Source organism: Micropterus dolomieu, linkage group LG21 (assembly GCF_021292245.1).
Source record: "Micropterus dolomieu isolate WLL.071019.BEF.003 ecotype Adirondacks linkage group LG21, ASM2129224v1, whole genome shotgun sequence".
Taxonomy (NCBI): Eukaryota; Metazoa; Chordata; class Actinopteri; order Centrarchiformes; family Centrarchidae; genus Micropterus; species Micropterus dolomieu.
In genome coordinates this window covers 28,129,539-28,140,362 of record NC_060170.1, presented here as the reverse complement: position 1 = coordinate 28,140,362, position 10,824 = coordinate 28,129,539, and the positions used below count along the sequence as shown (strand labels likewise).

The 10,824-nt window shown below is 40.2% G+C and overlaps 2 protein-coding genes across 2 annotated transcripts in view; one reads left to right on the top strand and one right to left on the bottom strand.

The window, feature by feature from the left end:
* Nucleotides 1-1,515: 1,515 nt before the first annotated feature.
* nkx6.3 (NK6 homeobox 3) lies at nt 1,516-3,550 on the bottom strand. Its single transcript, XM_046033773.1, has 3 exons — nt 3,129-3,550; nt 2,337-2,506; nt 1,516-1,926 (listed from the first exon to the last, which is right to left on the bottom strand). The coding sequence occupies exons 1-3, from the start codon at nt 3,541-3,543 to the stop codon at nt 1,696-1,698; spliced, it is 816 nt and encodes a 271-aa protein (XP_045889729.1). The 5' UTR covers nt 3,544-3,550; the 3' UTR covers nt 1,516-1,695.
* Nucleotides 3,551-5,982: 2,432 nt separating this feature from the next.
* The window catches only part of LOC123959619 (protein neuralized), a 5,923-nt gene continuing 1,081 nt past the window's right edge, over nt 5,983-10,824 (top strand). Inside the window, exons 1-4 of the mRNA XM_046033772.1 lie at nt 5,983-6,034; nt 7,502-8,014; nt 8,159-8,323; nt 9,786-10,298. Coding sequence (XP_045889728.1) covers nt 6,004-6,034; nt 7,502-8,014; nt 8,159-8,323; nt 9,786-10,298 — 1,222 coding nt within the window. The 5' untranslated portion in view covers nt 5,983-6,003. The remainder of the gene's footprint in view (nt 6,035-7,501; nt 8,015-8,158; nt 8,324-9,785; nt 10,299-10,824) is intronic.

Here is a 10,824-nt window from a genome sequence, read left to right as displayed (position 1 = left end):
CAGTTTCCATAATTAGGGAATAGAATTCAGCTGTAAGGTCAGCTGTGTTTATGTTGTGGCAGAAGAAAAATGACATCAAAAATAGATGAGGTATTAAGTCTGCCCTCTAAAGCTGGAATGGGCTGTTGAGGACGTTTTGGTCAGATTGAAAGTCTTCAAGGGTTAACAAATCAAGGGAGTGATTCTAACCTTGATTGCATTTCATTTTTGTGTTGATTCACTGGTTTGACTTACAGATAGCATCAGGTTGGAGGGAGGCTAAAACATGACAGAAATGGCAATGTATGGCACTAAGAGTAGCACAACTACATTGTTGGCACACTCGAGCGCATTGTTTTGTCTCAGCAGCATGCCTTGAGTTTTTCCTTTGAAAGAATTATCTGGCATGATGTCAGCCTGAACCGTATATGGAGTCTAAACTCTCTGAGCCTATGGTGAATGAGCCGGTCTATTGGTATTGATTTCATGTTGAAGTGGGTTGTGGGGGTCATTGTCTTCAATTAAGCCACACAACAATAGTGAATCACACAAGACTGGACCTCTGACCTTTGCACTTCTCTCCGGTGTTTGTGCCTTTTGGCTCACAGTTTCATCTTGTCTGTCACTCGGCAGCAAACGCACAAGCGGAACTTGAGCCACTGCAACCAAATAATGTTACAGTTAAGTTGGATTTTTTCATTTAAAAGCAGACGAGACAGTTTTCCACCAAGTTTGATAAATGATTCATAATAATTTATTGTGCAACATAATGACAGATGTGTTTTACATTGTCCAACTTAAATACATTGTATTTCAAAAGCAAGTATACAATAATGAAAAACAAAGCTGTCAACTTGCAGTTATTTTAACCGACTTCAAGTAAACATTCAATTTAAGCGTTTAGTAGAATTACAAATTATACTTGTGTGGAACATTTTAATAGATAGCCTACTAAAATGTGAGCAGTCCGTTTCTCTGTAAGTGCTCTCATTAGCTTTTAATGCACACTTCCTTCTCTGCACTGATTTGATATAAACTAAAATCTATTCCTGCCTTTCCAACACCCTGTATTTCAGAGTGGTTCATCAACACATTAACCCATATCAGAATGACTCATTAGTAGGAAGAATGTTAAATGTTCTTATATTGTTTTAAAGCAAAGTTGACCTAATAGTTACTTTACCTATAGTTTTATCAGTTGCTGCATTATTTTAGAATTTATATTCTGAAGTTCTGATTGAAGGTAGGCTATATTGAGTTTATTGATGTATTAAGACACTTTCATAAAGTGAAATTCACATAAGCACAAACTGCTTCAACTGTTCAAAGAAAAGAACACATGAATAACTCTTATATTATTTAGTATTACCGATAGCATCATGCACTTTTTTTATGTCCTTTTCTTCTGGTTTTACAAAAAACATACCCCCCCCCTCCACACACACACACACACACACACACACATAACCAGTATCAAACAGAGATCATTTCTTACAGTAACTTATAAAAGTAAACGTCCTTTTAACTCAGACTGTTTGTCTATTGAGCCCTCTGGGGCTCTTTTTGTAGGATGACCACATGACCCTGTGAACATGCCTTAATGCTCATTGATTGAACTTAGTATTAAAAACGAATTGCTTTCATTACAGCATGCAGGTCTGCTGAGAAGCGTGTGTGCACGTGTGCGTGTGCGTGTGTGTGTGTGTAAGAAGCATGTCAGACTTGGTGTGGCCCGAGGCGCAGGACGGAGAAAGCCCTGCGGTGTTTGCGCAGCAGCAGGCGGATCTTATCATCGTCAGAGTCGGGGTCCAGAGGCTTGTTGTACTCCTCGTCCTCCACCTCGTTCTCCGAGGCCTCCCCGCACTGCCCCGCGTGGCTGGCCTGCGTGGAGCTGGGCTCTGAGGCGCTCTTCTTCCTCCACTTGGTCCGTCGGTTCTGAAACCACACCTAAACACAGCGGGGAGGGGTAGGCGATGAATAAACTTGTAGCCTATTGTAGCCCATCTTGTTTTTTGTTGTGGCCTAATTTGGAAAAGGTAGGTGCTTGCATGTTGTTGATTCTTTGGATTCCTTGTGTGATACTTATCACATTCCTTAAGCACGTGTCTGCAAGTTTAAGTCTTAAAAAAGTAAACATTTCAAACTATTTCTGTTGCACCTTTCAAAACGGGAGTTGCAAGTTACCTCACGTGCACATAAAAATCACACATAGGCTTAGGCAAATAAAACAAATGATAAATAGAACAACATAGCCTACAACCACTGGTGTAATAAGTGTTTTTAAAAAAACTAAGGCAAGGCACCTTAAACAAAGGCATAATTCTAACAATGTAGGCTAAATGTAACGTTATCTTTACCTTGACTTGTGATTCAGTCATGCCCAGAGAATATGCCAGTCTTGCCCTCTCAGGCCCGGCCAAGTATTTGGTCTGCTCGAACGTTTTCTCCAGAGCAAATATCTGATGTCCGCTAAATGTTGGTCTGGTGTGTTTCTTCCTGCCTGACATCTCCCCCAGAGGCCCGCTACCTGGAAATATCACAGGAAAAATTAATTAGGAATTAGATTTACCCACTTCCGTTTCTGCTAAATGGTGTTGCAATATTTTTATCTGCATAAGCAAGGGGGTGGAGGATAGGAATAGTTTCCTAATTCCACTCTCTGTTTCTGAATCCAGTTTATAGATTGGATATTGTAGAAGTTTAAAATTGCCATTGATTTAAAAATAAATCATCCACATGTTATATAAAAGTTCAATTTCATGAATGTTTGATTGAAAGTTTGAAAAGCCACAAATAATAATCAACACCTTTGTTTTTGTGTTTTCTTCTAGATAATACATGTACATGGACGCTTAAATTTAAATGTTAATAATATATTTAATAATATCTTATATTATCTAAGCATTACATCAAATCATACATTTTACACACATACTACGTGATATGAGTTTTTGAAGTTTTTATACTGTATAGGCTATTTCTGTATCTTTTCTCATTAGATTGAATTTGTCTTTTTCAGTCAAGACAAAGGACATTCTGGCATCATTCCGAGGTCACACGTCTTGTCGTGTCCTCGGAGACAGACATGGGGAAATTGTAATGCGTTGATGAGCTGGATGTTGAGTCCAGTCTGCAGTATTTAGACTCACTGTTGGTGCACTGCTGCCTCCCTCCTCTCCAGTCACAGCCGCTCTCCGCCCAGCAGCTCACACTGCGACCCTTCATGGGGCACTCGCTGCCAGGCTTGGAAAAGCCGCCCAGGTTGGAGTTGTAGTCTCGGTTATAGTACATGGACGTGCTGGTGACGGAGGGGCCGAACCCCCCCATTGTGGAGTATCCGGACAGCAGGGTGGTGGTGCCCGTGGAGCCCATCCCTACCATGGAGCGGCTCAGGATGTCGCTGATTCCGTGAGGGGTCCCTGCCTGCAGCTGGCTGTTGAGGCCCGGGTTGAGCTTGTAGAAGGAGTTGGGCACTGAGTACTGGCACACTGGCGCCTTGAGGTCTGAGGGGAATTGGTTCAGGCTGTTGTTGAACAGGAAAGACCCCTGGATGTTTGGATCCATGGGGAGTACTGTAACTCTGCCTCCAGGTCTCAGTAACACATCCAATAAGATCTGGACAGGAAAAGACCTCTGATGGGCCGACAAGGAGTCCTCTCACCCGATGTTCCACCGTCCCCAGATATTCAAATAAATAAGAGCACCAATAGCAATTTTAACAAAGTCCCTGGTTTTTGCCAAAGTTGCTACCACATCAGAAACAGTGTAGCAGCAAATAAACTCTTCACTCTCGCCCTTCACCTCTTCTCAGCCCCAGTGTGGTTGTGGTGTGTGATAATCCCATATCTGACATCTCGGGCGAGTCCTCTGGACGCAGATTTTAATTCTCTCCTAAAGACATGTGCCTCCTGCTGGGTCTCTCCTCAAATATCATAAATAAGCAGTATCTGGAAATGGAGTGGCACCTTGATAAAGATAAGCCACATTAGAATGCAGCCTGGGATTGGCCTGGGTCTCACAGCTTTAATGCCTTGCCATTGGCTCCTCTCTGAAAGCCAAGCCTTTTATTGGAAAGCAGCAGATTAATAGTGTTTTGAACAGGTGGAGTGGGAACAAGTTGATTTTTTGATGGCCTGCCATGTCTGACCAAGTGTGGTGGAGCAGAGGCAGCTGAACCTGGAGTGCACAGAGGACGAGGAGGAGAGTCTGTTTCCTGTTTCAATACTTGAGTACTGGAGATGTTTTTTAAAAAAAACAAACCATTATGTTGGGGCGGGGGGTGGGGGGTTGTGCATAGCTCAACTTCTCTCTTCCCTGGAACAAACCTAATATGAGGCTGGTATTAGGCCACATACTTATAATTTAGTAATAAATTATTGGTGGTTGAACTGTGACCACTAGCACTGCACACAAAGAGAGAAGTTGAGCTTTAGCTTAATTTACTTTAAACCATATTAACTAAAATAAGGTCTCAATTGTTTTGTGATGCCTTATAATGAACTCTAAGAACAAATTTAGTCATCTAAATGTTGATATTATGTGACTTACTGTTATGCTTTTTGAAATGGGGTGGATACATCAATACATTTTTGCAGTATTTAACTACAGGATTGCATAGAATAAATGATTCTAATGCCTAGAATCAAACACTTGGTCTACAGGATATACTTTTCCCTAAAAACATGCTTCACATAAGGGTGTAATACAAGTTAAAATACCTACGTCCCCCAATTCAGAATTCAGGTGTGGCCTGCAGAGTTAATCACTGTGACGTGATTTCTGGGGGAAAGACGTGATTTAAATTGGAATAGTAGGAGAAGAGCTAGTAACTTTCCAAGAGTGATGATGTCATTTAGGATTTCTCATGGCCCATTCCTGTCCTGTTAGGACTGCCAATCAATGAGGACTATTGAAATATGAGCATGTGTCCTGTAGAGGGCGACAAAGCTCTGTACACACTGGTGAGAGAATATACAGCAGCAAGTGAGGAAATTCTTAAGAATGAACCTTTGCATGATCTCATCACATACGCATGTTTAGGGTTCCTTTAAATCATAGAGTCAGTCCGGGTAGCAGTGCCAGTACTTTTGTGTTTTGGGTATTTTCCACGATGTGTTGAGTCAGGTGGCGTTTTGAACATTTCTCTAAAATGAGGCCAGATTGCATTGCCTTTCCTAAAAGAGATTATTGTCAATATCAGGGTCAGGAGATTCAAATTTTAGATTCACTTCAGTTTAGAAGAACAAAGGCCACTGCAAAGTGCTAAGTAGGCCTACAGGGGAGATGGGGGGAGTTTGGCTACTCTCAATAAGTCATGAGCACCCCTAATAATAAAATAAAGTTTCCCGTTATGCGTGCTATTCTTGTCGTCACCATCGAAGCGTTGCGGTGCAATTTCATAAACTACACTTACTAACTTTTTTTTTAGCCCCACTCAGTCTGGGCGCTATAATTCATTTAAGAAAAGCCGTTAATGGTACTGACAGAAAGCCCTGCAATAGGTGGCCTATTTTAACAGCCTCTCGTCATTTATGATGTTATGATGTTAATGGACCGTTTTGGTAAGTTAAAGTAGGCTACTGTTTCTTCACTTATGTTAAGAAATGTACATAAATGTTTGTTTGCATGACCTTTGTCTTTCAGCATAAAAAACAATCAAGACCATGACTAATAATGAAAGTGATACTATTCTATATGGGAGCTAATTCCATACAATTCAGGACCTCACATCCGGGTATTATGTTCACATTGCTGCTGTAAAAGTCACTGATTAAAACAGAGACCCTTTAAGATAAACGTGAGTTGCGCTAAAAACTAAACTACTGTTGGCACCGTGCCCTCCCTCATCAGGTAAATTTCCAAGGTTTGGCTCCTCCCTCAGTCCCTCCCCATTCCTTTTCCTTGTGATGCTGGGATGTGTCTGTTTTGACACCACGTGCACCATGTTTTAAAGCCTGCTCATTGAACCAAGACACAGACTTGATCACATCATCTCTCAAGACAAGAACAATCTGCCTCTTCAAGATGATGAAGGAGAGTGACAACGAGAACTCTGGTGAGATATTTAATCTTGATCTTTGTTTCTTTGTTTCTCGAAGTTGTTACATTTAGGTTGCTAAATTATATATAAAGTATCAGTGTTGATGTAATGATTAAACAAAATACTAAAACTGAAAATAAGTTAAAAAATTAATTGTAATTCATTTAATGTTTTACATTTTAGTAACAAATCCTAATGGCAAAGGTATATTACTTTGGTATAAAAAAACCTTAAATTTTTGTTTGATTTTTGTTTGTCTGAAAGCCACTAATCTGTCCACTAAGAAAGCGTTAATTGTTCTTAAAAATCTGATTAGGTATGATACAAAACAAAAGTGAGTTGTTGCTGAAGTCTTTTCTTATTAGTTATAACTGCTGTAAAACTGATCAAAAGAAATAGGAGGAATATAGGATTTATGACCTGTGCCGTAAACTGTGAAATAAAGGAGATGAGAGATAACTAGAAACTATATGTTTTACTGGAAACGTTCAGCTCCTCACTGATGAGTAAAGCACTTTACATGCAAATTAAGATGTTGCTATGTGTGAGTCACAGGATAATTAAGTTATCATTTACTGCAAATTGTTTGATAGTTTTCACTTTAAACATCCATCTCTACATGAATTGCACACCCGCACCTGTTCCCACAAAGTGAAAGCACAAGCGTCTTGCTTGTTTACAATTTTATTTGCTGTCTGCAACTTTACTGAAACAAATGATTAACTGGCAACACTGGGAATGCGATCATAACGCGACCTCGAGGATGATGATATGTCTTTTTCTGCTGTATGATACTGACAGCAAGGCCCGCAATAGGTTGTGTGAAAACAGCCTCTTATCATTTGTGGATCTTACTGGATCCCCCTTGTTTGTCAAGTTACATTTAGGTTGCCAAAATAAAGTATCTATTTTGATGTTATTACTAAACTAAATGCTAAAACTGAAAATAAATAAGTAGTAATTCATTTACAATTTTACATTTTAGTAACACAAATCTTAATGGCATAAATTCATACTTTGGTATGAAAAAAGCTCTTATAGATCGTTTTTTAATGCACATGTACATCATGAAAACATCTCTATGTTAAAAAAAAAATTCAAGAGGTACTGCAAACCAGTATTCTTTCTGCATGATGTTATGGTGAGATACTCTTTATTAAGTAAATATTTTGTCAAATATGTCACTTATTCACTACAGCTTAAGCTTATTGGAATTAGTTATCTTTGACACAAACAATATTCATTCATATAGCAGAAAACATAAAGGAGAAAATAATAAGTATTATTAAATTCACTTCTTTTAGTCTAAAATGAGTACAGTACAATGTGTTGTTTACTACACTGTATTCAGATAGTGAAAGCAAAACTTACCAGCTTTTTGTTGTTGTGGTTGTCTGTGACACATGCGCAAAGAAATCACTTTGTGCAAACATGACTCGCATGTAAAGATTTTTTAAAAAGATTGTTTTGTTTCCTTTGCAGTTGTTGGGTCAGAGAGGTCACTCCGGTGTGGCCTGTCCTGCCTCGGTCCTCTGACCTTCTACTCTCAGGCTGTGGGAGACAATGTGCGCCTGAGCCAGGGGTGTCGACTCGCAGAGAGGACGGGGAAGACGTTCAGGAACGGCCTGGTGTTCATTAGCCGCCCAGTGAAGGTCCAGGAGAGGATTCGTCTGAGGGTGGAGAAGGATTTGATGAACTGCCAAGGAGCTCTGCGTGTGGGCTTCACCAACGTGCCACCTTCAGCCAGATCTCAGCCTCTGCCCGACATGGCCATCCCCAACCTCACTGACATCTACGGGCACTGGGCTGCTCCCGTGCATGAATCCTACTGCCAAGCAGGTTCAGAGCTGGAGTTCTGGGTTTCCAATGGAGGCTCCTTATACATTACTAGCAACAACATCAGGCAGCACAAACTACTGACAGGAGTGGATCTGAGCAAGCCGCTGTGGGCCATGATAGACATCTACGGACAGACGTGCTCCATTTTCCTTCTGGGTAAGTTTACTGTTAGATAACGATGTGTTTGGGCTGCACAGCCCGTTTTCTTGTTCTTATTTATTTGTTGACCATGCCAAGTAATCGTGTGAATGACTATTGTAAAAAGATGAAGTGATTTAATGTATCTACACTCTGCTGCAGGCTCAGACAAAAGGGAGCTGTTTCGCACCAGAAGGTCCTGTCCTGCACCTGAACGCCCCACCTCACTGGATGTTGACATTCCCAGCAGGATGACTCCTGCTGTGTCGAACCTCCATGGAAACAGCGAGCAATGCATCTCCTGTCTTGACATGGAAGTCCCAGCAGGTAAGAAAGAGTCCTTCCAACCAAATACTGATTTTTGACCCTTAACTGATTGAATCAGTGAAATCAGCTGTTTGCATTGATTGATAACATGGCACATATGCAGGAGATGAGAGATAACTAGAAACTAGCCGTTTTACTGGAAACGTTAAGCTTACGACTGATGAGGAAAGGGCTTCACATGTAAAAAAAAGTTACTACACATGTGAGTCACACCTGCATGATACATAAGTTAACATTTAATACATTCTTTATCAAATTAACAAATGCATTGATTAAATACAGTGTTTACTTTAATCAGTCATCTTTGCATGAATGGTAAACCTTCACCTGTTGCTCAAAGTCAAGCACGTGTCTGCTAGTTTCATTATTACTTGATTACAATTTTATCTCCTATTTACAACTTTATTGAAGCAAATGATTAACTGGCATACGTTTATATTAAAGAAGAATCATTAGGCATGTAGTCATAATATGACCTAAAGGATCAAGACATGTTTTATTCTGCTGTTTATGATGCTGACAGCAAGGCCTGCAATAGGTTGCATGAAAACAGCCTCTTATTATTTGTGGATCTTACAAGATCTCCGCTTGATCTGCAATTTACAGTACTGCTTAAATTATCTGTAAAGTCCTCTGTTAACTACAATTTGTTAAGTTCAATTTAGGATGTCAAAATATATATGAATTATCACTTTTGTTGTTATTACTAAACTTAATACTAATACTGAAAATAATAAATAATAATTCATTTAGAATTCTACATTTTAGTAACACAAATCTTAATGGCATAAATTTGTACTTTGGTATGAAAAAGCTCTTATAGTTTGTTTTTTAATGCACATGTACATCAAGAAAACATTCTAAGTTAATTTCTTTTTCAAGAGCTACTGAAAGAAACTATTCTTTCCTTTAAGAATGTGGTCATTATTCTTAAGAATCTGATTGGTGAGATACAAAACTAAAGCGAGTTGTTCATGCCCAGGTCTTTTGTTATCAGTTATAGAAAGAACGAGTGTCTGCTAGTTTCATTATTACTTTTTTATTTATTTTAACTGCGGTTTATAGCTCCATCATTATCAACTTTATCGCTGTAGAATAACAAGTTATTAGATTAGATGATGTTAAGAAATTTCTCTTTATTATGTGTTTTATCAAATATGTCACTTATTCCTAACAGCTTAAGCTTAGTAGAATTAGTTACCTATGACACAAACAATCTTCATTTATAGCAGTAAACATTAAGGAGAAAAAATATTGTACTACGAGCAAATTCACTTCTTTTAGTCTAAAATGAGTACAGTACAATGTGTTGTTTACTACACTGTATTCAGATAGTGAAAGCAAAACTAACCAGCTTTTTGTTGTTGTGGTTGTCTGTGACACATGCGCAAAGAAATCACTTTGTGCAAACATGACTTGCATGTAAAGATTTTTTAAAAAGATTGTTTTGTTTCCTTTGCAGTTGTTGGGTCAGAGAGGTCACTCCGGTGTGGCCTGTCCTGCCTCGGTCCTCTGACCTTCCACTCTCAGGCTGTGGGAGACAATGTGCGCCTGAGCCAGGGGTGTCGACTCGCAGAGAGGAGGGGGAAGACGTTCAGGAACGGCCTGGTGTTCAGCAGCCGCCCAGTGAAGGTCCAGGAGAGGATTCGTCTGAGGGTGGAGAAGGATTTGATGAACTGCCAAGGAGCTCTGCGTGTGGGCTTCACCAACGTGCCACCTTCAGCCAGATCTCAGCCTCTGCCTGACATGGCCATCCCCAACCTCACTGACATCTACGGGCACTGGGCTGCTCCCGTGCATGAATCCTACTGCCAAGCAGGTTCAGAGCTGGAGTTCTGGGTTTCCAATGGAGGCTCCTTATACATTACTAGCAACAACATCAGGCAGCACAAACTACTGACAGGAGTGGATCTGAGCAAGCCGCTGTGGGCCATGATAGACATCTACGGACAGACGTGCTCCATTTTCCTTCTGGGTAAGTTTACTGTTAGATAACGATGTGTTTGGGCTGCACGGCCCGTTTCCTTGTTCTTATTTATTTGTTGACCATGCCAAGTAATTGTGTGAATGACTATTGTAAAAAGATGTATCTACACTCTGCTGCAGGCTCAGAGAAAAGGGAGCTGTTTCGCACCAGAAGGTCCTGTCCTGCACCTGAACGCCCCACCTCACCGGATGTTGACAATCCCAGCAGGATGACTCCTGCTGTGTCGAACCTCCATGGAAACAGCGAGGAATGCATCTCCTGTCTTGACATGGAAGTCCCAGCAGGTAAGAAAGAGTCCTTCCAACCAAATACTGATTTTTGACCCTTAACTGATTGAATCAGTGAAATCAGCTGTTTGCATTGATTGATAACATGGCACATATGCAGGAGATGAGAGATAACTAGAAACTAGCCGTTTTACTGGAAACGTTAAGCTTACGACTGATGAGGAAAGGGCTTCACATGTAAAAAAAAGTTACTACACATGTGAGTCACACCTGCATGATACATAAGT